General features: G+C 43.7%; 1 protein-coding gene across 2 annotated transcripts in view; it reads right to left on the reverse strand.

The window, feature by feature from the left end:
- Nucleotides 1-26,837, reverse strand: part of FNDC3A (fibronectin type III domain containing 3A) — a 379,001-nt gene that overhangs the window by 264,320 nt on the left and 87,844 nt on the right. For both annotated transcript variants that reach the window (XM_030200475.1, XM_030200477.1), the window contains exon 4: nt 6,516-6,592. In XM_030200475.1, the coding sequence (XP_030056335.1) occupies nt 6,516-6,592 (77 nt within the window). The remainder of the gene's footprint in view (nt 1-6,515; nt 6,593-26,837) is intronic.

Here is a 26,837-nt window from a genome sequence, read left to right on the forward strand (position 1 = left end):
TCAGCCCTTCCTTCACTTTGTCCCACCCTCGCGGAAATAGGAAGTTACGTCAGAGGGCGGGACACAGTGAAGGAAGGGCCGACGCGACGAAGTGATTTGCTGCTTGCTGTACAGCAGCGCACAGCAGACGCGAGGCGTTTCTCCAGGTTTTTTTTTTTAAGGCTCGGTGCCGGATGGAAGACGAGGGTCGTCTGCTCGTCGATCATGGAGCTGGTAGACAGGTAAGGACTGCAGCGCCAGCAGAGCACCCCCCCCCCCCCCCATTCTGCTGACAGCTGGGGCGGGGCGGACGTTGGCTGGGCGGGCCTGGAGGGAAACTGGCTGGGCCTGGGCCCATCCAGGCCCGCCCGTGGCTACGCCCCTGATTGGCTCTACAGCTTCAGCACTTGTCAAGTTCTGTCAGGACATAGCTTCTCGCATGGACTAGTTCCAGCAACTTGCTGGGATTTTTTAGGCTTCATCTGATCACTTGAACCACCAGATGTCAGAGGCACCCCAGGCCTTGGCCTCTGCTTCTCCAGACCCTGCTCAGGTGCTTGCATCCAGAACTCCAGGTATTTGTCTCGTGGCTCCCCCGAGGTGCGATGAGAATCCCAAAGACTACAAAGGATTCATTACCAGTGCCAGATAATTTTTGAACTCCAAGCTAGACATTTCTCCTCCGACAGGGCCTGGGTAGCCTACATTATTTCCTTGCTGTGTGGCCAAGCCCTGGCGTGGGCATCTCCACTCTGGCAATGAAACGACCCAGTTCTCGATGACCTCCATAGTTTCTTGGGACAGTTCAAGAGCATCTTTGAAGAGCATGGGAAAGTCACATCAGCAGCATCTGAGTTTCTTAGACTAAACCAGGAGACACAGACCCAGGGCAATTATGCTATACAATTCCGCACCTTGGCTTCTGAACTAAATTGGAATGAGAGTCTTGTCACAGTCTTCTGGCAGGGATTGGCCCCCGAAATCAAGGATCAGTTGGCAGGATGGAACCTCCTTACTGCATTAGATGACCTAATCGGCCTCTAATGTATTGGATATCTGATTCCAGGAGCAGGCCTGGGAGCAGCGATCTACTACTACTTATCATTTCTATAGCGCTACAAGGCATACGCAGCGCTGTACACCATACACAAAAGACAGTCCCTGCTCAAAGAGCTTACAATCTAGATAAGACAGGTAAACAGACAGAACAATTAAGGGTAAGGGAATAAAGAGGTGAGGATAAAAGGACAAGGCAAGTGAGTAGTGGTTAGGAGTCAGAAGCAGTGGTAAAAAGGTGGGCTTTAAGTTTGGACTTGAAAACGGCCAAAGACGGGACTAGACGTACATGCTCGGGAAGTCCATTCCAGGCGTGAGGTACAGCAAGATAAAAGGAACGAAGTCTGGAATTAGCAGTAGAGGAGAAGGGGACAGATAAGAGAGATTTATCTATAGAATGGAGTACTCGAGGGAGGGGCATAGGGAGAGACAAGAGTGTAGAGGTACTGGGGAGCGGCAAAGTGAATGCACTTATAGGTTAACAAGAGAAGTTTGAACTGAATGCGGACACAGATAGGAAGCCAGTGAAGTGACTTGAGGAGAGGGCTAATGTGAGCATAGCGACTCTGGTGGAATATGAGTCGCGCAGCAGAGTTTTGGACTGATTGACGTGGAGAGAGATGGCTAAGAGGGAGGCCGGTGAGAAGCAGGTTACAATAATCAAGACAAGAGGTGATAAGAGTGTGGATAAGGGTTCTGGTAGAGTACTCAGAGATGAAGGGACGGATTTTGCTGATGTTATAGAGAAAGAAACGACAGGTTTTCGCAATCTGCTGAATGTGAGTAGAGAAGGAGAGAGAGGAGTCAAAGATGACCCCAAGGTTAGGAGCTGATGAGACAAGGAGAATGAGAGTGCCATCCACAGAAATAGAGAAAGGGGGGAGAGGAGAGGAGATCTCTGGAAAAGATGTTGCTGAGGGTGCCTAGTTACTAGCAAACCCCATGTACTTACAAGGCTGGGGGAGGGTCTGCCTCCCGATCTTGAGGAACTAGACAGTAGTGCTGTCCAATTCACTATTCGAATCGATTTGTCCATTTGTTTTGGACAAGTCAATTCAAATTGATTCGTTTTGGAAAAAAAATCTGGCGTCCCGATTCGGGATTTCCCCACCTCCCTCCCTCCCACTCGCTGTCACCCTAGCCACTGCTTCCCTCCCTCCCTCCCTCCGTCACCTAAGCCGCTGTCACTGCTTCCCTCCCTTTTTCTCTCACGCTGTCACCCAAGCCACTGCAGCTGCTGAAGGAAGCAGCAGCAGTCACAAGAAGATAAACTAACCATAGCAGGGGGCCCAAGGTCTCTATTGTTGGCGCAGGGCAGGCAAGGAAATCTCTCTATCGGCGAGCAGCCAGAACAGGAACTGACATCAGGGGGCGGGACCGGCAGCTGAGCCAAGCAAGGAGGTTTAATAGACAAGAGTGGAAGTGAGCCTATCTAGTCCACTGTAAGCAAGGAAATCAATTTGGTTAATCGCTGTTTCCACTCCCCCCGCACAGCCGTCATTGCCATACACTCAAAACAAAGCAAGCAAACCTATGAGCTGCTGCTACTTCCACGTCGTCCTTTATTGTTGGTCCACCTGTAACAAGTCTAAAGCTGTTTCAGCTGGCTAGGCAGTGCCTTAAAAGGTGGAGGAGAAAATAAATAACAATTGAATATCACTAAAACAGCTTCAAAAATTATTGTAGCTGGTAGAAACCGCAATAAACAAACTCTGTAGTTTGTGCCCATTTTTCTTCACTGTTCTTTTATACAATACAGATAGCCAGATTTCAGTGATGGGTTCTTGTTTCCTGATGGGTTCATCTTAACTGTTGTTGTAATCTGTGTTGGGAAGCCTGGTGTTATAAAGAAGATAGACTATATTGAAATTATAGTCTCCTTTCATTTGGGCACATGGAATCACATCTTCATCTGTTTTGTAGAAGTTTACCTTTAGATACACAAATGGATTATTATGTTTTGAACATGTTTCAGGGGCAAGCAACCCATTGGTTTAGCTTTGATCAGCAGCAATAAAAATCACAAAGAAAGGTGCACCTGCCGAATGTGACTATGATCTTGTCCAAAACCTGGTTGATATTTTGCAGGCTTTTGAGGAAGCCACAACAATTGCAGCTGGAGAACAATAGGTTTCTGTGTACACCAACCACCTCTGTGCTCTCAGAAAGAATGTTTTCTGCTGCTGGACAAATTATAGCTGCAAGATGCAGTTGTCTGAAGCCAGCCAAAGTGGACAAAATGATTTGTTTTAATAAAAACTGGAAGATGTAGGACTTAACCAAACTTCACTTTTCACATGATGTAGCGCTGCATGGCATGCTCACATACTCTAAAATTTGCCGTTGTTCAAATGCTGCTGAATGTTTTGTTACCCTGTGTATTATAATATTAGCATGTGAGCCTCACTATTTCAATCAAGTTAAATCGAATCGAAAAAACATTTTTTTTTAAGAATCAAATTGTACTGAATCAAAAAATTTTTGACTGAATTAGACTGCACTACTAGGCAGGTGGACCAATCCCCTCACTGTTCAGGAGAAACAGAGGCATTGGACCTTGAATTTAAGCCTCTCCTGTGGCGAGAAGGGGCATTTTGCACTTAATACCCCAAAAATTCTGGATCTTCAAGCCTAGTTCTGGCTGGGGGTAAGCGCTGGATTCGCCCCCCCCCCCCCCAGGGCTCCTAGTGCTCCATTTCTAATTCCAGAAGTACTCAAGTTGGATCAAGGGAAGAAAATCATCAAGGTATTTCTGGACTCCAGAGCAGGAGGGAACTTCATAGACGATGCTCTTGTCTGGCATTTCAAGATTCCAACCCAAGCACTGTCCAAGATCATTCCGGTCTCCTCAGTCTATGTGAATATTCAAGGACATCTTAAAGCACAGCCAGTTCTACTTCGTTTGTGTATTGGTAACCACAGGGAAGACCTCATTCTATATGTCCTCCAGACATCCGTGAAGCCAGTCATCTTGGGTTTACCCTGACCACAGAAACACAACTTGACTTTAGAGTGGAAGAGAGGCGAATTACCGCTTGGAGTGATATCTGTCACCAATGTTGTCTGGATTGGCAGATACCTGCTGCCAACCTAGCCACTACCAATCTTCTTAATGATCTGCCCCAGGACAGGGTTAGATTCCATTGGGGATGGGCAGGGATGAGTGAAATTTCTGTCCCCTTGAAACTCTCTAACATTAACCTGTGGCCCAATGGTTCACCTTCTTTGAACTGTGACACTAAGGAACAAATTAAATGGCACAGTTTTATAAATTCAATGGTAAAACTGATGGATAAGCCTGAAACTGCAGTTATTAACAATGAACTGTTTTTACTAAATAGTGAGCTGGCTAATTTATATGGACAATTCCAAAACATTCTCATATATAGTTCGATTCATCAGTTAAACAATGAAGCTGACCGTATAAACACTTTAATATCAGAGTAAAATTATTACTCTGAAAGATATAGTTCTATGAGAAAAAGAAAGAAGCAAATTCATTTTCCAACCAAGCAAACTGATTCAAAATTTAGTAGACAGACATACCACAGAAATTTTGTCCAATGAAAAAGGTGTGACTACCAAGAAAGCCTTCCATTTTCAACCTTGGAGCAGGTAATAACTCAAATTATTCTTCACAATGTACATCATTTTATATGTGTCCACATTAAATTTCATCTGTCATTTGGATGCCCAGTCTTCCAGTTTCTTACGGTCTTCCTGTAATTTTTCACAGTCCACATGTATTTTGACAACTTTAGTTTTGTCTCATCTGCAAACTTAATCCCCTCAATTGTCAATCCGATTTCCAGACCATTTATAAATATGTTAAATAGTACCGGTCCCAGTACAGATCTCTGCAGTATTCCATTATTCACCCTCCTCCATTGAGAAAATGGGCCATTTAACCCTTTCCTCTGTTTTCTAATAACCAATTCCTAATCCACAAAAGGACATTGCCTCCTATCCCATGACTTTTTAATTTTCTGAGGAGTCTCTCATGAGGAACTTCGTCAAAAGCTTTCTGAAAATCTAGATGCACTACATCAACCAGCTCACCATTTCCATACGTTTATTCAGTCCTTCAAAGAAATGAAACAAATTGGTGAGGCAAGACTTCTTTTGGCTGAACCCATGCTGACTGTCCTATTAAACCATGTTTGTCTATGTGTTCTGTAATTTGATTCTTTATAATAGTTTCCACTATTTTGTTCTCCGAAGGAGCATCACTATCTGTACCCTCATAAAAAAAAAATTCTTTGTTGTAACACAAACATTGAAGAAACAATATTCAACAAGAAGACATGTTCCCTCTGAAACCTGGTATGCCTGAACCATGAACAATGGAAGGGACTACCTTCCTCAGGGGCTGTGAATCTTTGCAGCATTTCCTGACCCAGGAAATATGAGGAATATAAACCAGGAACAGGAATCAAGCATCAAGTCCTGAGTACATAGGTCTGAAGACCTGCAGTCTGAGCTGCTGGTAGCTAACCCTTATTTTCATATACAAATGTTGTTTAGAGGAATAAGTCTAGTAGTTTAGTGGAAGATCTAAGTTTCACTCTTGGGTTAGATCAGCTTCTCAGGCTAAATGTAGTTGAGGAATGTTAGAGAAGGGGAAATTTGGGGGTTTGGAAGAGTAGGGTATCCCACCTTGTAGTCTGCCTTGACCTGTTCTTTAACTGCTACATTTTACACTTAAGTTTCTATGCTACTTCCCATGAAAAAACATAATGAAATGTATTCATACCTATTATTTTCCTCGAGTATGTAAAGCCTTAGGGCCTAGGATTACAGGGTCTCAGAAGGAGCCTTGGCGCATAGTCTTTGGCTGAGGACGACTGCTGCAATAACTGGAAGTTGGGAAAGAATATACAATAGGGGAAACTGCAAATTAAGGGGGTCTGAAGGTGCACTAGCAATTTTACCTCAGGATAAAAATCAGCTGGCACTAAATGCCAAGACACCCGTAGGAATATAATGGGTGTCTCGGCATTTAGCACCAGCTGATTTTTAGCATGAGCCAAAAACACTAGTTTACTTTAGTAAAAGATTCCCTAAGTGTCATGTCAATACATCTCAGCTCTAATTCCTGTTGAACTAAAAGATGAAACGACCAGGAGAGAAACATCCTGTGATCCCCTGTCAAAAAAAACACATCTGAAGCAAAAAATAATTTTAAAAAATGGTGATACACCTTAACATGCTTCAATTTTCAGATATGCTGCTGTGTGATTTCCCCATACTAATGCCTAATCCTTTAATCCTTGGTTACAATACTTTAGTAACAGCACCTCTGTCTTTTTTAAAATACCAATGCAATTTACAAATGTGTATAGGATTCCATAAAATGGGTGACTGAGGTGTTGTATTTCTCAAATATGCTCTTTTCTTTTTTTTTTTAATTAGTCACACTGCCATAAAACTTCTCTCACTTTCTGCATTTGAATGTATGGGTCAGAGAGATACCAGCATACCTGTGGGGCATATCCAGGAGGCACATATATTGGAGGCACTGAACCATTTGGGGACATCATGGGAACCTGAGCAGGACCTAAATGGATTACAGAAATTATTTTTTAATCAGCACAGTACTTGCTAGAAATCTACCAAAAGTTCAAAATATATTCTGAATTACAAAATACAAACAAAAAAAATAATTTAGAAACATTTTAACATATGTCAAACAAGTATTTGCAATGAAGTACATTCCAATTCTAATTAACTGAAGGGAGAAAAATCAGATTCTTTAAATATGAAACAAGTGTGGAAAACATGCAGAGCATGTCTCATGGAATTTTTTCCACGCTCTTTGTACTTAAATAGAAACATAGAAACACGATGGCAGATAAGGGCTAAATGGCCCCTCCAGTCTACCCATCCTCAGTAACCTCTAACTCCTCCTTTTATAAAGAGATCCCACGTGCCTGTCCCATGCTTTCTTAAATTCTGACACAGTCTGTCTCCACGACCTCCACCCAGAGGCCATTCCATGCATCTACCACTCTTTCCGTGAAAGAGTATTTTCTTAAATTCCTCCTAAGTCTATTTCCTCTTAACTTTATCCTATGCCCTCTCATTCCAAAGTTTTCTTTCATTTGAAAAAGGCTCATCTCCTATAAATTAATGCCACCGAGGTATTTAAACATCTCTATCGTATGCCATCTCTCCTGCCTCTCTTCCAGTGTATACATGTTGAAGTTCATAAGCCTGTCCTTATATGTTTTATGACAGAGACTACTTACCAATTTTGTAGTCGCCCTCTGGACCGAATACATCCTGTTTATATCTTTCTGTAGGTACGGTCTCCTGAACTGTACAAAGTACTCTAAATGGGGCCTCACCAAAAACTTATACAAGGGCACTATCACCTCTTTTTACCTGCTGGTCATCCCTCTATGTACCTGAGCATCCTTCTGGCTTTGACTGTCGCCTTTCCTACCTGTTTGGCCACTTTAAGGTCTTCAGACATGATCACCCCCAAGTCCCGCTCTTCTTTTGTACATGGAATCACTTCACCCCCATGTTGTACCGTTCCCTTGGATCCTAGCCCATGCGCAAATCAATGACCAATAAGAAGTATTTCTCAGTTTGAATACCTGTACCACAGATGGTCTGGAATCCTTTATCCAAGTTATCCCCATGCTCACTGAATATGATAGAATTGCTTATGCTGTAAAGGAGGCGGGAGAGGGAGGGATTGTAATCTCCCATTAGACACACACACACTCTCTCCCCCTCTCTCCCTATATATATATTTTTTTAAAACATGCATCTAAATCGTAAATACTATGCTGGTGCCATTATCATTATGATACAGCCTAGAAACTATAGCACAGTGCTTATAAAATGTGCACTCTGCCACCCACTGTCAGCTTCAATGAGTGTATGTGTGTGTGTTGGGGGGGGGGGGGGGGGGGGAGTTGGGGTATGTGTGTACATGTTTGCAAGTATTCCAATAGGTGTTTTCTGTTTGTGCTTTCTGTGTTTCCGATCAGAAGAGGAGATGAGAGAGAAAAATGTTACTCATTAATCAACGTTATAATGAACCAGTGTACTATGCATACTGCAGCTATTGGAACTGCTTATTCCATAGCAATGTATTGGACATACTTTGGAAAGGTTTCATTTATCTTCCACCCCCAACCACACATAGAAATATCACTTCTACAGCAAACTTCATCCAGATCACCTCCTCTCCTCCTGCGACTAGACCTACCTTCCCGTCCTCCGCTCCCATTGATTTCTTATTGCTTGGATCCTACCTGCAGTCTCTGCTGCTAGTTACCAATGGGAGCAGTCAGACCAAGTGTACTCACGGGGGGGGGGGGGGGGGGGGGGGAGGGGTTAGGGAGGCACGGCTAAAGAACCACAAGTTTTTAACTCTGAAAAATGTTCATACATATTACCTATCCTTCTACCTTCTCAACATTAATGCAAAATTCTGCTGATTTGTGAAAAAGGCCAAACAATTAGCAATCCTAAACTCCTGAGTTCTGTGCTGTTTGTGCAGGACATGTGTTGTTTCTACAGGGTAGGCTCTGGGGTATGGAGGGTAATTGTGGGCAGCTGCATATCTAGACCATCAATTTGGAAGGGGGGTGCCTAAGCCCAAAGTATGTGGAAAATGGGCACAAAGTCTTGCCCACACTCCACCCTTACCCTGCTTTCTGAGCCCCATCCACAACTGCAACCACTAAATACCTGAGCTGGCAGGGATCCCCATCGTCCTCCAGTGGCAGCCTAGCAATTGGCAGCACTTTCCATGGGCTGCCACCATACTGCCTCCCCAGCACATGCTCAGTTTTCATGCATGAATGAAAACAGAGCATGAGCAGAGGGAGCCAGCGTGGCAGCAGCACATGGAATATGCTGCTGCCACACGGGCAACTCCCCCAATATGTGTGCAACTGAGCATGAATTTAAGGGGGGGGGGTGATGCAGCAGTGGCCCAGTGCTGTTGGGCTGCTGCTGGAGGGCCCTGGGTCCAGGCCCCCTGTGGTTACACCACTGTTTGTGGGGGGCTAGATTTGGGGGTAGGTCAACTGTGGTAATTTTTGGTTATGAAGCAGTTTCTGGGATGGTGTAGCAGTTGTGGAAGAGGGCAATTGCGAGTGGTAAGTTCTTGGGTGTGGAGATATACATGGTATGATGAGTTGTGAGGAGTGTAGAAGAAATTTGTGGGGGGTTAAAAAGTAGGGTATTCTAACCTTTCAACTGCTTTGCCCTGTTCTCTACTGCTACATTTCCCAAAGTTTCTATCCTACTATGCTAGAATGACCTTTCCCATAGAAATTCATAGCTGCTAATTTCTTTTCCCAAGTCCTGTTAGACCAGTCCAGATTAGTGGGTTGTGACTCCTAGCAGATGGAGGTAGAGAAAGCTGAACTCCAGAAACATCATCTATATATGGGCTGGTGCACCCTGGAATTCTCCAGTATGCTACTGCCACAGCAGAGTTAGGTCCAATCACCACACACTAAAGCAGCCCCATCTAACCACTGCTGCATATGAAAACAGTAAACCCTCCAGTGTCCCAAAAACTTTATGCCATACCAGAGAGAGGCCACCACTTTACGGAACAAACATGCTTGCCCAAAGGAAATTCTTCCTATGCCACAGTCTTCCAGGGTGGGTCTTGGTCTGGTGTAGCAGGTTTTAAGGAAAGGAAATTAATAGGTATTAATAAATTTCACCTTCCTTATCATTCTTGCTAGACCAGTCTACCCAAGCAAAACAATGGACAAGGGAAGACAAGGACCCCTGAATCACCACTCTGCCCCAAGGCTGCATCCACCTTTGCAAGCACATTTAGCTTGCAATGTTTCAGAAAGGCATGAAAAAAAGACTCTACAAATATCCTCGAGCATTGTACCAAGAGGCTGCCTGCACCTGGAAAGAATGTGCCTTCAGACCTTCTGGAACCCTCTTTCCTTAAAGAATATAAGCTACCTTAATGGTTCCCTTGATCCATCACAATATGGAAGATTTAGATGCTGCTAGGCCCTGGACTCTCAAAAAATTAAGAGCCAATTCCTGCTCAAACCCCTGCTACAGAAACTGCAGGAAATCAGGGACCTGCAAGCACCAGGAAAAGAGAAAGTGTTTTGCACACCAGTGCTCACAAACTCACTAGACATGAATAGGCTAGGGAAACAGAGCTCTTCCACACCTTCAAGAGGATGAAAATGAGCGAAGCAGAATGTCCATATCTCTTCAAATGCCTCCTCTCAAGAACCAAACCATAATCCAGAAGGGATGAGGGTCGTACAATTTTATCACCTCCTGCTTTAAGAGTCCCCACCCCTCAGCAAGGGCAGAGGCAGTTCTACCAGTAGACACACAGAGTCTGCATACCAGGAGTGACAGGGACCAGTTTGGAGTGACTGAAAACACCAAAAAAGGATGATGAGCTATCTTCTGCGAGACACTGATCAGAGGCCATGGGTGGAACATGTAAAGGGGCTCTTGGAGACGCCAGAGTATCAGTTTTTACTGAGCCACTCTCTCCTGTGGCTGCAGAACTATGCGTATTTGGCATTCTAATGTTTATTTTCGGAGCTACTGCTAACAAAGCATCTGCAATATTGGAGCATACGCTTCATTATCCCCTTACATTCGTGATGATTAATTCAACAAGTGGATGATCTTATTTGATATACGAGACTCCTGATGCAGGCCTAGCCGGCCGAAATACAACTGTGTCGAGTCCTGAACAATCTGTAATAAACTGTTTTTACTGACTGGAATGTTGTCCACTCATTCTTGAGTCATCTTCACTGTTTTGCTGCATTCTAGTGTGACACCATCAAATCAAAATATGGAGGGACCCCATCAATTCACCAGATACTGGAATACCTCTGTGCCCAGCTCCCACTCTCATGAATCCCGAGAGTTGTGACTGAGGATGTCTGCCTGCACATTCTTTGTCCTGGTGATGTGTACTATTGAGAAAGCCAATAAATGAGATTCAGCTTAGCTGCAGATACTCACAGCCCCCAACGCCATTGCCACACTCCAGATCCTGCACTGCTTGTTGATATACACCCACCACTTATAGCGTTGCCTGACATGATTCTAACAGCTTTGCCCTGCAGTAGAGGCAAGAATTCCTGAAGGTGGGTGGCCCTTGCTTACAGAAGGGTGAATCCTGCTGGGAACATTGGCCCTGTGTCACCTATCCTGAACAATGTGCTTCCTCTATCCCTGGAAACCTGCACCAGTGATCACCACTACCCAGTTGGGAGGAGAATCCAGAGGGACCTCCTTGAGCAAACACTGCACACTGTCCTCAAAACTGTTGTGAGCACATCTGTGTTAGAGCTGTGTGAGTCTGCCTCCCATCTGCTCCAATAAGGGGCTGATCTTCACTGGGAACTTTTGGCTGGGCCAGCAGCAGCCAAGGCTCCTGAATCCCTCAGCCTCCTTGAAAGGACAAGGACTGCAGTGTTTTGGCTGAAACTGGGAATCCAGAGGTCTGCCTGCTGAAGTGGGGGAGGGGGTCCTGAGACCAGAGAGGGAGGGGGAGGTATCTCTGTCACACACACACACACTCTCTCTCTCACACAGTGTCTTTCTCTCTCTCTCACTCTCACACACTCTATGTCTCACACTGTATCACATTCACTCTCTATGTGTCACACAGTCACTCTCATACACTCTCTCGGTCTCACAGAGTCTGTGTATCGCACACATACTCTCACACTCTCACACAGACTCTCTCTCACACACTCGCACCCACACTCACTCACTCTCTCTCTGTCACACACACACAGTCACTTCTCTCTCTCTCTCTCTCACACAGTCACTCTCACATACACTCTCTCAAACATACACACTCCGAGGAAAACCTTGCTAGCGCCTGTTTCATTTGTGTCAGAAACGGGCCTTTTTTTACTAGTATATAATAATTTGTACCTCGGGGTTCTATGGCTATCTGGGTTCGTAACATCTTGCTGACGTCAGCTCGCCTTCAGTGTTCCCTTCTCTCTCACTGTCCCGCCCTTGCGTACAGACGAAATGACATCAGAGGAGGGTGGGACACAGAGGGAAGGCAAGGGAATGCTGGAGGCGATGCGAGCCCAGCCAGCCTGCCTGCCGCCACTGCGACCTGGATTTCGCTAGGGACAGAAGACCGGGGGAGAACCGCTGAGTGGCAGTGCATCCTTCCGCAGCAGGTCTGGGATGAAACACTAGAGGCCGACTGTCCTCTTGATTGCAGTATGGCCGGGCCATGCTCGAGACCCCAGAAAACAGGAGGAGACCCAAGGGAAGGGGCTAGGCGCGCCACCAAAGTGGAGTCCTTCCCAGCAGTGCTGGCAAGCAGAGCTTGGCAACACTGAAGACATGACTGCTGTGGGCGGCCCCCCAACCACTGACCACATGGTTAGACAAGGCCACAATGCTGTGGGAAGCACGGAAAAGGCAAGAATCATGGGACACTGAGGGGAGAGGAGGGAAGAATCGCTGGACATGGAGGGGAGGGGGCAGGGGAGAGAGGAAAAATTGCTTAGACGAGAGCCTTCCTACGGCCCGTTTCATTTTTCACAAAACGGGCTTGGTTCCACTAGTTTTCAAATAATGCTACAGATTGAAAGCAGGACTGTGGAGTCGGTACAAAAATCCTTCGACTCCGACTCTGACTCCTCAGTTTATGGTACCTCCGACTCCTCAGTTTTTAATATGTATTTTTTTTGCATGTTGACTGAAAGAGTGCAGCATGCTAGGCTGCATGTTAATGTTTGGGTTTAAAATCTGTCATTGTGACTTTTTATTTTATTTATTAAAGAAACTATAAATATTCATTAATCCTAAAGTTTAAACAAAAAAACACACACAAAAAAAACAAGGTTATGTTTATTGTTTTTTTTATCAAGTATAAAGTCATCATAGCATTAGCAAGTATAAAAATCTGGAACAACCACATCCTTTGGAAATTCTAGAACAACATCCTTTGGAAATTAGAACAAAATCAAAGTTAACCTACATAAACCAAAAACATTTGGAAAACCTAAAACAACTTATATATTATTTAAACGACATATGTAGAATAGCTGTTAAACATAATCCAAAATTAACTAATATATTGTTCTTAGAAACAGAATTGCTTCTGCCAGATCCTCCTTCAAAGAAGCCCTTAAATCTGATTTGATTATTTTCAGTGCTGAAAACAGTCTTTCAACACTGACTTGGGTGGGTGGCATTGCTGTTACGGTTCTAGCTGCATCACTGACAATCTCTGGATAAACAATGATGGCTTCTTCTATAGTCAGTTTTGATGAGCGGTCAAACTTTTCCACTTCTTTTAATCCTTTAAAAAACTCTTGCATGAATTTCTTTATATGGACATTTACAGGTTGCTTTTCCATGCTTAACCGACATCGCTTTGCTTTTGAAGCTTCCATTTTGTCCAAATAGGCTTGAAAATTCTCTTCTTCATTTGAAGAGGATGAACCTGAGTTACCATTACCACCAGTATTTATAGCTTTAGCTTCATCCAGTGGTTTATGAGTTTCAGGTAGCAACCCTTTCACGCGAACTGCTATGTCATAGAGTGCCTGTTTTCCTGTAGCAATTTGGTCACTGCTCAACAAAATTCGGCTCATTGGATCAACATAAATAGCAGCTAAGAGAATTTGATTATCCAGCAAGAGCTCCTCTCTTTTCCTCATTGAAGATACAATGCCATCAGCAATTAACCCCTCACTTTTGTTAAGGTTATATATCAAGCCCTTCCATTCCAAGAAGAATTTACCTGGTGTTAAATCTTCATATTGCAGCTTCTTGGTAACAGCAAAAGGGTAAGAAAGTAGCCTTTCTAATTCTGTAACTTGAGCCCACTGGTTTTCTTTTCATGAAACATTTACATTGTCCAGTTCTTCAAGAAAGTCTTTTAGTTCAAGCAAACGCTTTATCATCAAGTAAGTGCTTCCCCAGCGCTTTGCTTGATCCAAAATGGCTCCTTTTCCAGCACGTCTCTTCAGAATAGCATCTGTTTTAGGGATCCTGGCTGCAACAGCTACTTGCCTCAACTTGCTAATTAGTGTAGCCGCATGACGAGCCTTCAATCCATCACTTATTGCTAGTTGCAGAGTATGAACAACACAACGCATATGTTGAATGGTAATAAGCTTAGATGCTTCTTCAGCAATATCATCCAAACTTTCACAGCTTTCTTGAATTGCAGAACTGTCATCTTCTGATATTTGTATGCTGCTTTCTTCATCAACTTCCTTCATTTTTTCAATTGTGCTTAACATATTTGAAGCATTATCAGTTACAATACATAGAATGTGTTCCTTTTTAATTTCAAAATCTTCTAAAACACCTTCCACTAACTTCTGCAGACACTCACTGGTATGATGTGCCTGAGTGTCCTTTACTCCTAATGTCCGGGTTATTGTTTTTTTTGTTTTCATCAGCAAATCTAACATTAATTGCAAAATAATTGACTCTGTGACGTGTGCATGCATCCATTTTAATAAAGACAAAACGTCCCTTCAGACTTTTTCTTAGTTCTTCCTTCTTACATTTGGCCTCTTCAAGTATAAGTTTCCTTATACTTTCTCGTTCCAGAGAAACTCCAAGCTTTTTAGCCATTTCTCCATTTAAGCCTAAAAAGGCTGGTTGTGAAAAAAAAGATAGTGGTATACTATTCTTTACTGCCATTTCAATGATGTGGTTTTTGAATTTTTCTGGTGTCATTGTTATAGTAACTTTGTCAGCTGTAAAAAATCTTGATAGTTGTGTCTGGCCTCCAGTAGATTTCTGATCTTTTATTGACCCTGAAGTAGATGGAATGTTTTCATTGCTATCTTTCTCATTCACAGCTTCTAACACTTTAGGATGGAAACGCTGCGTGTCTTTTTAAATTTGATGCTCTTGTAGGTGCATTTTTTTCATAACCACTGAAACTGCTAATTTTTCTCTCTCATTCACAGCTTCTAACACTTTAGGATGGAAACGCTGCAAGTGTCTTTTTAAATTTGATGCTCTTGTAGGTGCATTTTTTTCATAACCACTGAAACTGCTAATTTTTGCATCACATGCTTTTTCACCATCATCATCTTCTATAATACATTGACATACATAATGTTTCCCATCTGTTGATATTGTAAAGTGTTCATAAACAGCAGACTTTGTCATGTTTCCTGACATTCCTTTTGCCATTGTGAATGGTGTGCCACTTCCACTAAAATATAAAGCTCTTCTTGCAGAGAGAGAGGAAGTTGGGTGGAGTCTCTCTGCTGCCTGTGTGTGCTGCTCTTGGAGCTTAAGTTCACTGTGGGGTCAGAGTAGGAGGTGCTCTACAGCAGGTCAGTAAATGCAAAGGGAGACTGAGCAGAGGGAAGCTCTCCAGCAAAATAGTTCAGCTGGACTTCACACTAGTGAAGCAACTAGGTACTAAGCTTTATTCACAGCAGAGAAGTACTTTATTCAAATGTATGAGGAGTCGGAGTCGGTACATTTTTGCCAACTCCAACTCAATGTACCCAAAATTGCTGCCGACTCCGACTCCACAGCCCTGATTGAAAGTATAAACTTTTAACACAGCTGCTTCTCCAACTTTCAAATGAAGTAATTTTTATAAGCATAACTGATCACTGTAATATTTTTATTTTTTATTTTTGTACCCCGCACTTTCACACTCATAGCAGGTTCAATGCGGCTTACATATTATGTTTCAACATTTTATTGATGACAAATCAAAACAATATCACATTCCACTTTCTACTATACAAAAACTCACTAAGTATACCTTCACAATTACAGCTCTGTGCTATTTTCAGTCATCAAATTTTCATTTTAGCTCCCCCCCCCCCCCCAACCAACAAAAAATTCACAGTACAAGTCCACATCTCTCATCGTGATGGTTCATATTATATAGATCATTTCCATTTTCCAATCCCTCACCCCGCCCTCCCCCTCACCCCGCCCTCCCCCCCCCCACTGACACTCTTATTAATGTTAATGTCACAGCAGCACTCTACACTTTGCTACAAAACGTTAAGTACTAAACTCTTCCCCTATGCGACAAAGTATCTATGTAGGCACCCCAGATCTTAAGGAAAGTTTTTTTCTTTTTTTGGTGATTTATTGACTTCCTTAGCCTCCCACACCATCAACTGGTGTACAAGATTAAGCCAATGCCGGTACTCCGGGCCCACATCCGACATCCAATATTGCAGTATACTTTTCTTTGTTAGCAATGCAAGCTTTCTAAATAGTAATGTTTCTTCTGGGTTTGCCCCTCTAAATGATCCTGGTTTATCTAACAATAGTTGCTCCGGCGACCCCTTTATCTCCCTTCCCAATAAGTTTGCCAAATAATTAGTAGTCTTCCTTCAAAATTGCCTGATTATCTTACATCCCCAAAGGCATGGTAAAATGTATTGTCTGCCCTCCCGCATCGCTTGCACTTTGAAGTCTGCACCCCGCCAATTTTTGCTAGTTGTGCTTGGGCCATGTAGGCTCGGTGTATCACTCGGAACGCACACTCCCTGTACTGGGCCCCACTTATCAGTTTGGGGATCCCCTTCATATACTGAGCGATGTTCCAGGTTGCCAAATTAATTCACACGTCTTCTTCCCAACGCTGTTTCAGCTGGGTAAATGTATTAGGGGGGCTGTCCTGCCACAACGCCCCATGTATGCCAGAAATAGATGGTTCTTCATCTGATATATCTTCAAAGAATTTTTTCAATTTATCTCCCGGTTTTTGGGTGAATCTATCATTGCCTGTAGTCTGGATGTAATGCTTTAATTGGCAGTGTGCATATATGTCCCCCCAGCTGATATTATCTCTACCCACCATCTGGTCCAGTGTCTGAATCACCCCATTGTTTTTCACCACATCCCCCAAACAGACCAGACCCCGATCTTCCCGGTGCCGGAAAGTAATATTCTCGATTCCTGGTTCAAACATAGGATTCCCTCTTATAGGCATTAACTCTGTTATTTCCTCTCCCAGTTTCAAGGTAGTCCCCAAAAATCATAGCACTTGACTCAATGGTCGCAGCAATACACTGTTTTTGTGCCTCGCTGGTACCCATTACAGCTTACATATTATATACAGGTGCTTATTTGTACATGGGGCAATGGAGGGTTAAGTGACTTGCCCAGAGTCACAAGGAGCTGCCTGTGCCTGCAGTGGAAATCGAACCCAGTTCCCCAGGACCAAACTCCACCACACTAACCACTAGGCCACTCCTCCACTCTTTTATGTCTCTGTAATCGCTCACAATCTATGCTTTCAAGTATTATTGCTTCTTTACAGATTATATCCGCACTATAGGAAGTTTCTCAAATTTATAATAGAGCAGCTATTCACTCACTTATTATAAATATTCATTTACTCTGCATTCAAATCTGCCCCATGAAACAAAGTGATGATTGTCTATATGAAAACAGCCACAATTAACACAATCACTCCGCAAGTCTGTCTAAAAATTGGCCATAACATTAAAGTTGTGCTTTTAGTGCCTTTAGGCCATCAGAAGCAAAGTCTTTTTGAAGAGACAGCAAGTCTTACTGCTCATTTTGCTTTTATAATGAAATAGCTAAGAGATTGCGAGATTCCTAAGAGGCAAGAAACAACATTAAAGTCTAATGATTTTTTCAGGGCTGTTTGAGGAAAATCTCCTTTGACAATATCACATAAGTACAGTGATACCTCGGTTTTCATCGATAATCCGTCCGAAAACAATCAGCGAAATCCGAAACCGACAAAAACCGAGGCAATTATTTCCATATGGAATTGTTTGGCTAGACGCGCGAGGTGATGCTCAAACAACGAGAAACAACGCCACACTAAGCAGGAGAACGCATGGGTCGCCCTTTGTTTTCGCAAAATTAGCAGAGAGGTCACATGGGCACGCCGACAAAATCTGAGGCAACTAACAAAATCTGAGACAAATTTTTCTCAAAAAAAAATCGACAAAAACCGAAACCGACAATAACCTAAGTCAATGAAAACCGAGATATTACTGTACCACATGACTTCGGACTAAAAACAGGAAGCAGAGTAGTGAGTCTGCAGCTGTGCATCACTTTCTTGAATACCTGCTTAAGCCAATGTGAACTCTTAGAAACCTTGCTAACCTTTTTTTTTTTTTTTTTACTAAACAGTGTCATTTCACTATTAGAACTACACACAGTTCCAAAGCCTAACAGAAGCAAACCATCACTTTCTGGCAATACAGTATAAAGAGAAACAATTTAAAAGTGAAGGTCTGGCTCCGTGCAACAATACAAATATATGTATGATCTCTGAGACCAGTAAGGTGTGTCCTTTAAGTAGACTTCTCAAAAAGAATATATATGCACACACACATAGAGTGGAGGAGTGGCCTAGTGGTTAGGGTGGTGGACTTTGGAACTGAGTTCAATTCCCACTTCAGGCACAGGCAGCTCCTTGTGACTCTGGGCAAGTCACTTAACCCTCCATTGCCCCATGTAAGCCGCATTGAGCCTGCCATGAGTGGGAAAGCGTGGGGTACAAATGTAACAAAAATTAAAAAAAAAAAAAAATAATATACAGTGGTGGAAATAAGTATTTGATCCCTTGCTGATTTTGTAAGTTTGCCCACTGACAAAGACATGAGCAGCCCATAACTGAAGGGTAGGTTATTGGTAACAGTGAGAGATAGCACATCACAAATTAAATCCGGAAAATCACATTGTGGAAAGTATATGAATTTATTTGCATTCTGCAGAGGGAAATAAGTATTTGATCCCCCACCAACCAGTAAGAGATCTGGCCCCTACAGACCAGGTAGATGCTCCAAATCAACTCGTTACCTGCATGACAGACAGCTGTCGGCAATGGTCACCTGTATGAAAGACACCTGTCCACAGACTCAGTGAATCAGTCAGACTCTAACCTCTACAAAATGGCCAAGAGCAAGGAGCTGTCTAAGGATGTCAGGGACAAGATCATACACCTGCACAAGGCTGGAATGGGCTACAAAACCATCAGTAAGACGCTGGGCGAGAAGGAGACAACTGTTGGTGCCATAGTAAGAAAATGAAAGAAGTACAAAATGACTGTCAATCGACAAAGATCTGGGGCTCCACGCAAAATCTCACCTCGTGGGGTATCCTTGATCATGAGGAAGGTTAGAAATCAGCCTACAACTACAAGAGGGGAACTTGTCAATGATCTCAAGGCAGCTGGGACCACTGTCACCACGAAAACCATTGGTAACACATTACGACATAATGGATTGCAATCCTGCAGTGCCCGCAAGGTCCCCCTGCTCCGGAAGGCACATGTGACGGCCCGTCTGAAGTTTGCCAGTGAACACCTGGATGATGCCGAGAGTGATTGGGAGAAGGTGCTGTGGTCAGATGAGACAAAAATTGAGCTCTTTGGCATGAACTCAACTCGCCGTGTTTGGAGGAAGAGAAATGCTGCCTATGACCCAAAGAACACCGTCCCCACTGTCAAGCATGGAGGTGGAAATGTTATGTTTTGGGGGTGTTTCTCTGCTAAGGGCACAGGACTACTTCACCGCATCAATGGGAGAATGGATGGGGCCATGTACCGTACAATTCTGAGTGACAACCTCCTTCCCTCCGCCAGGGCCTTAAAAATGGGTCGTGGCTGGGTCTTCCAGCACGACAATGACCCAAAACATACAGCCAAGGCAACAAAGGAGTGGCTCAGGAAGAAGCACATTAGGGTCATGGAGTGGCCTAGCCAGTCACCAGACCTTAATCCCATTGAAAACTTATGGAGGGAGCTGAAGCTGCGAGTTGCCAAGCGACAGCCCAGAACTCTTAATGATTTAGAGATGATCTGCAAAGAGGAGTGGACCAAAATTCCTCCTGACATGTGTGCAAACCTCATCATCAACTACAGAAGACGTCTGACCGCTGTGCTTGCCAACAAGGGTTTTGCCACCAAGTATTAGGTCTTGTTTGCCAGAGGGATTAAATACTTATTTCCCTCTGCAGAATGCAAATAAATTCATATACTTTCCACAATGTGATTTTCCGGATTTAATTTGTGATGTGCTATCTCTCACTGTTACCAATAACCTACCCTTCAATTATGGGCTGCTCATGTCTTTGTCAGTGGGCAAACTTACAAAATCAGCAAGGGATCAAATACTTATTTCCACCACTGTATATATATATATATATATATATATATATATATATATATACATACACACACACATATACATACATACACACACACACATACATACACACACATACACACACACACATACATATATAAACACATACATACCAGAGCTGCCAAAGGGGACAGCATCCCAAGCGAGAGATTCATAACCTGCCCATAGCTCCACCCCAGCCCACATATAGCTCCACCTAACCCGCCCACAGCTCCACCCAGAACCACCTCCCTTTCCAGCGACAGCAGGAAACGCTTTGTAAAACATCATTTCCATCTGCCACAAGATCAGCCGCAGCAGGAGATGATGTTTAATGAACATATTTCCTGCTGTCCCTGTTTGTTTCTTGGACACATGGGTTCAATCCACAGGAGCACTCACGCAACACAAAGCCATAGCGGAGAGATTAAATTAATACTTTCCTTCGGTCTTCACAGAGGAAGATTTGGGAGAGATACTGGTGCCAGAAATGGTATTCAAAGTTGACGAGTCAACAAAACTGAATGAAATCTCTATAAACCTGGAGGATGTAATGGCGCAATTTGACAAACTGAAGAGTAGCAAGTCACCTGGACCGGACGGAATTCATCCCAGAGTACTGATAAAATTGAAAAATGAACTTGTGGAGCTATTGATAGTAATATGCAATTTATCTTTAAAACCAAGCATGGTACCAGAAGATTGGAGGGTGGCCAACTTAACGCCGATTTTTTAAAAAGGTTCCAGAGGTGATGCGGGAAATTATAGACTGGTGAGTATGACGTTGGTGCTCGCCAATATGGTAGAGACTGTTATAAAGAACAAAATTACAGAGTATATTGAAAAACATGGCTTAATGAGATAAAGTCAACATGAATTTAGTGAAAGGAAATCTTGCCTCACCAATCTATACCATTTCTTTGAAGGGGTGAACAAACATGTGGATAAAGGTGAGCCAGTTGATATTATTGTATCTGGAATTTCAAAGTACCTCATGAAAGACTCCAGAGGAAATTGAAGAGTCATGGAACAGGAGGTAGTGTTCTATTGTGGATTAAAAACTGGTTAAAAGAAAACATAGTAGAGTTAAATGGTCGGTATTCTCAATGGAGAAGGGTAGATAGTGGGGTTCTCCAGGGGTTCGTGCTGGGATCGCTGCTTATTAACATATTTATAAACGATCTAGAGATGGGAATAACTAGTGAGGTAATTAAATTTGCTGACACAAAGTTATTCAAAGTTGTTAAATTGCAAGAGGATTGTGAAAAATTACAAGAGGACCTTACGAGACTGGGAGACTGGACATCTAAATGGCAGATAACGTTTAATGTGAATAAGTGCAAAATGATGCATGTGGGAAACAGGAACCCAAATTGTAGCTACATAATGCAAGGTTGCATGTAAGGAATCACTGACCAAGAAAGGGATCTAGGAGTTGATGAAACGTTGAAACCCTCTGCTCTGTGTGCTGTGGCGGCTAAGAAAGCAAATAGAATGTTAGGTATTATTAGGAAAGGAATGGAAAACAAAAATGAGGACGTTATAATGCTTTTATATCGGTCCATGGTGCGACTGCACCTCGAATACTGTGTTCAATTCTGGTCACTGCATCTCAAAAAAGATATAGTGGAATTAGAAAGGTACAGAGAAGGGCAACAAATATTATAAAGGGGATTAGACAACTTCCCTATGAGGAAAGGCTGAAGCGGCTACGGCTCTCCAGCTTGGAGAAAAGACAGCTTTGCTTAACGTGATTTTAAAAAAGGTTTGGATAGCTTCCTAAAAGAAAAGTCCATAAGCCATTATTAAAATGGACTTGGGAGAAATCCACTGCTTATTTACTACTACTACTACTTAACATTTCTAGAGCGCTACTAGAGTTACGCAGTGCTGTACAGTTTAACAAAGAAGGACAGTCCCTGCTTGAAGGAGCTTACAATCTAAAGGACAAAAATGTCAAGTTGGGGCAGTCAAGATTTCCTGAATAGAGGTGTACTGGTTAGGTGCCGATAAACAGTATAAAATATATTGTACTGTCTTAGGATCTTGCCAGGTACTTGTAACCTGGATTGACCACTGCTGGAAACAGGATGCTGGGCTTGATGGACCTTCAATCTGTCTCAGTATAGCAATACTTAAGTACATAAGTATATAAGCATTGCCATGCTGGGACAGACCAAGGGTCCATCAAGCCCAGCACCCTGTTACCGACAGCGGCCAAAAGAACAAGCAATTTGCCCCGCCCATCCTAGAAATACTGGATTATTCCCTCGTCCATTCAATAACATTCTAAGGCTTTTTCCTCCAGGAAGCCATCCAACCCTGTTTTGAAGTCCGCTAAGTTAACCGCCTTAACCACCTTTTCCGGCAGCGAATTCCAGAGTTAACTACTCATTGAGTGAAGAAAAATTTCCTCCAATTCGTTTTAAATTTACCACACTGCAGTTTCATCGCATGCCCCCTTGTCCTAGGTATTTTTGGAAAGCATAAACAGATGCTCCACATCGACTGGTTCCATTCCACTTATTATCTTATAGACCTCTATCATATCTCCCCTCAGTCACCTTTTCTCCAGGCTGAAGAGCCCCAGCCTCTTCAGCCCTCTCCTGATAGGGATACTTATGGTTGGGGTGCGTGTGTGCTGTGGTATAAGTGACTGCTGATTTCACTGGGAGGGGGTTCTTTTTAACAAATGTATCTTTTCTGTGTGTTTAGTTGACTCAGAGAGGTTTCACTTCCTTGAATGGAGAGGTAGGCTACAGGAGTGTGCCTGCCAAGGTCTTTAGGAAAGGGGTTGTATGCATGAGGCGTATAGATTGGGTTTCAGCAGAGGGCTAATATGGGGAAATCGCAGGTAAAGTCTGTGTCCTATAATGCTCACGGCCTTAACTCCCTAGCCAAGTGTAGCTTAATATTTCGGGATCTGGGTAGACTGTGGGGGGACATTTGTTTCATTCAAGCGACCCATTTAAGATGGATGCATGAGCATCTGGTCTCATCCCTGCGCTACCCCTACTAACTGGGCATCCAATATTAAGGAGCATAGGAAAGGCGGGATGGGAATCCTTATAACTAAGCACTGTAGGTGGAGGTTAAATTGACCAAGCAAGATACTGAGGAGTGGTTTTTGTTAGTGGTTGTGGTTCTTAACAGAAGGGTATATACTCTGGATAATATCTATGCCCCTAATATGGGACGGGGGAGATTCTAGGATTCCTGATTGCAGGATATTTTGGGTCATCAAGAGGAAGACCTGATTGTCAGGGAGAGACTAACTTGACATTGACACCTCAGCTTGACAGCACAGGGAGGTGAGGCAGTATGTTAAGATTGACAGGCGGGGCTTCCACAACTTTCTTGCCACTCTTGACCTTCTGGACGGCTGGCAGGAGACACAGAGGAGATAGACACTCTCCTGTTGATTTGAGTTACTCTTCGATTGAATACGTTTTTTTGTCTAGGGGTCTTTCTTTGCACATCATGTGTGCTCAGGTATTGAACAGATCCTCTGTTCTGATCATATTCCGGTGTGGCTGGAGTTGGCAACTGAGGTTGGCCAAGGGAGTGCTAGATACCGGTGGCTTAATAATAGCCTTCTGGAGTAACCCCAATTGGCGAGACAGAGACCTGGACAGAGGAGTACATGGCGTTCAATGATCAGGAGGGAGTACCCCCAGAGGCCCTATGGGAGGGATTAAAGGTGACCATGCAGGGTAGGTTGATAGTGCTTCCTTCTCAGAGGAAGAGAGTGAAACAAGCAGAGATGGTGAAGCTGCATTCCCAGATCACCGCCTTGGCCCTGCAGCATAGGGCACAGCCTGTAGATGGGACCCTTTTGAGGCAACTGGAGGAGGCCCAACAGAGATTATGGGATTGGGAAATGGAGGCTCTTAAATTCCATTTACAACTTGTACAACAACACTAATCTGAATTTAATAACAAAGCGAGTCGGTTGCTGGCCCATCACTTGAAGAAGGTGTACCAGGCATAATATGCTTTGGGTTAGGGGCCGAACTTTAGAGGCTCTGAGGGGAGATTCCCAAGTTCAGGCTCGTTTTGTGTTATTTTTTTGTGATCTTATACTCCTAAGAACGAGATCTCCCCTGAGACTATTGATGCTTATTTGGAGGGTGTACATCTGGGGAGCTTTGGTGAGCTTGAGTGGTCCTGATGGACCACACTATTACAGGTGTGGAGATGGGACATGCTATTCATTCTATGAAAACAGCTAAATCTTCTGGACTCTATGGGTTTACTGTGCCTTTTTACAAGTGATACCAGCACTTGTTACTTGTCTGTCTTTTCAATTCAATTGGAGAGGGCTTGCAGCTTCCATATTGTATGCACTTGGCTGGTGTGACGTTGATACCCAAGGAAGGCAAAGACCCTGCCCAGTGTAGCTCCTATCGGTCCATCTCCTTATTGGGAGTGGACATTTGACCTGGGTTTTCATGGCCCTGTTATCCCGTAGGGTGCCTGAGTTGATCTATCCTGACCAGACGGGGTTTGGGCATGACAGGCAGATGGGAGATAATATAAGCAGGGTGCTTAATGTGATGGACTGTGCATGGAGGACTCGCCAGGTCTCTTGGCTCTTTCTGTTCCAGGTTTTAGAGCGGCTGGGCTTGGGGCCCCAGTTTCACAGTTGAATACGCCTTATACATACCCACCTGCTGGCTTGTTGACTGTTAATGGAGGTTATTCAGAATCCTTCAAACTCAGACTGCCCTCTCTCCCCAATTCTTTTTTTGCTTTGGTTATCGAGGCCTTAGCACAAGCTATTTGGAAGAGAGCAACTGTGCATGGGGTCTGGGTGCATGATAAGCAGCATAAAATTAATCTGTTTGGCAGACGATGTTTTATTAACTGACTGAGCTGGAAGAATCCCTGCACAGGGTGATAAGTGAGCGTGAGGCTTATGGAGTATCTCAGGATTACACATTAATATGGGAAATCTGAAATTCTTAACGTCCCACAGAGGGGGTGACTGCTTTGAGGACCCAGTTCCCATTTTGCTGAGTGCACTCTGAACTGCGGTATTTGGAGGTTTATCTGGGAGGGCCAGGTACTAGCCTCTGACCTCAATTTTAGGCCGTTGCTTCATCAGATTGTTTGAGATCTTGGCTGGGGGGCATCAAGACCTTAAAGGTGATGATTTTATCTCAATTATTATAGTTGTTACTTTACTAATTAGGATCCCCCTAAGGAATTGACTCATGTGCAGTGATTCTTTCATCGGTTTATTTGGCCAAGTTCACAGGTGGTGCATCAAGTGATGTGGTTAGGCAAAAAAGGATGAGGGACTGGCAGTCCCTAATATCTACAAATACTATTATGAATCTCAGTTGTGCGTGGTCCTTGTTTGACAGGAAATTAAGCAGTGGGTGTTGTTGGAGCAGAATGGCGAGGAGAATATTACCCTAAGGCACCTTTCTTGGCAACCACTGGGCGGGAGGTTGGGAGCGTTTCTTGGGAGCTCTTTCAGGCCCTCACTATTTTTTTTTTTTTTTGTTACATTTGTACCCCGCGCTTTCCCACTCATGGCAGGCTCAATGCGGCTTACATGGGGCAATGGAGGGTTAAGTGACTTGCCCAGAGTCACAAGGAGCTGCCTGTGCCTGAAGTGGGAATCGAACTCAGTTCCTCAGTTCCCCAGGACCAAAGTCCACCACACTAACCACTAGGCCACTCCTCCACTCCACTCCACTATGAAAATCTGGACCCTAATGCAGATTGCCCTCTTGGAGGGTCACTGTTATTCCTGGTGCACACCTTTACTGTATAATGGGGAGTTTGCTCATGGAAGGAATCACGCCTTATTTCATCACTGGGAGCAACAGGGACTGCTACACCTTGACCAGGTTTTTGTTTTTTTTTAAACTCTGAACAAGGAGATGTGCAAGTATTCGGGGATATCCAGCAGTGTTATAAGCCCCCACCCTGGGATATGTTCCCATATCTGCAGGTTAAACATTATCTTAGTGGGACCCCCCTTTTAGCTGACCTCCGTAGGAACAAGGGGCCCTTTGAGCAGCTTCTGGGGCTGGTGGTTCCAAAAGAGACTATTTCCCAAATGTATTAGTGTTCGAATTACAGAAGGTTCACTAAACCTCACTATACGGTTCAATAGGAGGCTAATTTGGGTAGGGAGTTGAGTGTGAATGAACGGGAGGAGATATAGCAGCATACTGCTGGGCTGGGGATGTCCACCATCATTGTTGAGAATGGTTATAAAGTGCTTTTGCACTGGTACTACACACCCATATTCATTTTGCATGTATGAGTGTGGTGGATGTGGGAGGCAGGGGACTTAGTAACTATCTCCATCTAGAATGGTTGCAAAAGTGGACAATCCCACCACATGTGACAATGTTGTCCCTGATGCTCCAGGGAGATATAGAGCTAGTACTGAATTGAAGCGCGAATTGCCCTACTGCTCCGTTTGGGCCCGGACAGCAGCCAGAGTGGTCATCGATACTATTTGGAAGCTGCCCCAGACCCCTGGCCTGGAGCAGGTTGTTCAGAAATTGGACCAGTGGTATAATATGTACAGTCTCACTGCGCTTCATTGATTTTGAGTGTGATCTTTCAAAAAGTGCTGGAGAGCATAATCGCCAGTGGACAGCAGCTTTTGGACATTAGATCTTGCAGACTATCTTTCTTTCTTGGGGTTAG

The sequence above is a fragment of the Microcaecilia unicolor genome, chromosome 4 (genome assembly GCF_901765095.1).
Source record: "Microcaecilia unicolor chromosome 4, aMicUni1.1, whole genome shotgun sequence".
Taxonomy (NCBI): domain Eukaryota; kingdom Metazoa; phylum Chordata; class Amphibia; order Gymnophiona; family Siphonopidae; genus Microcaecilia; species Microcaecilia unicolor.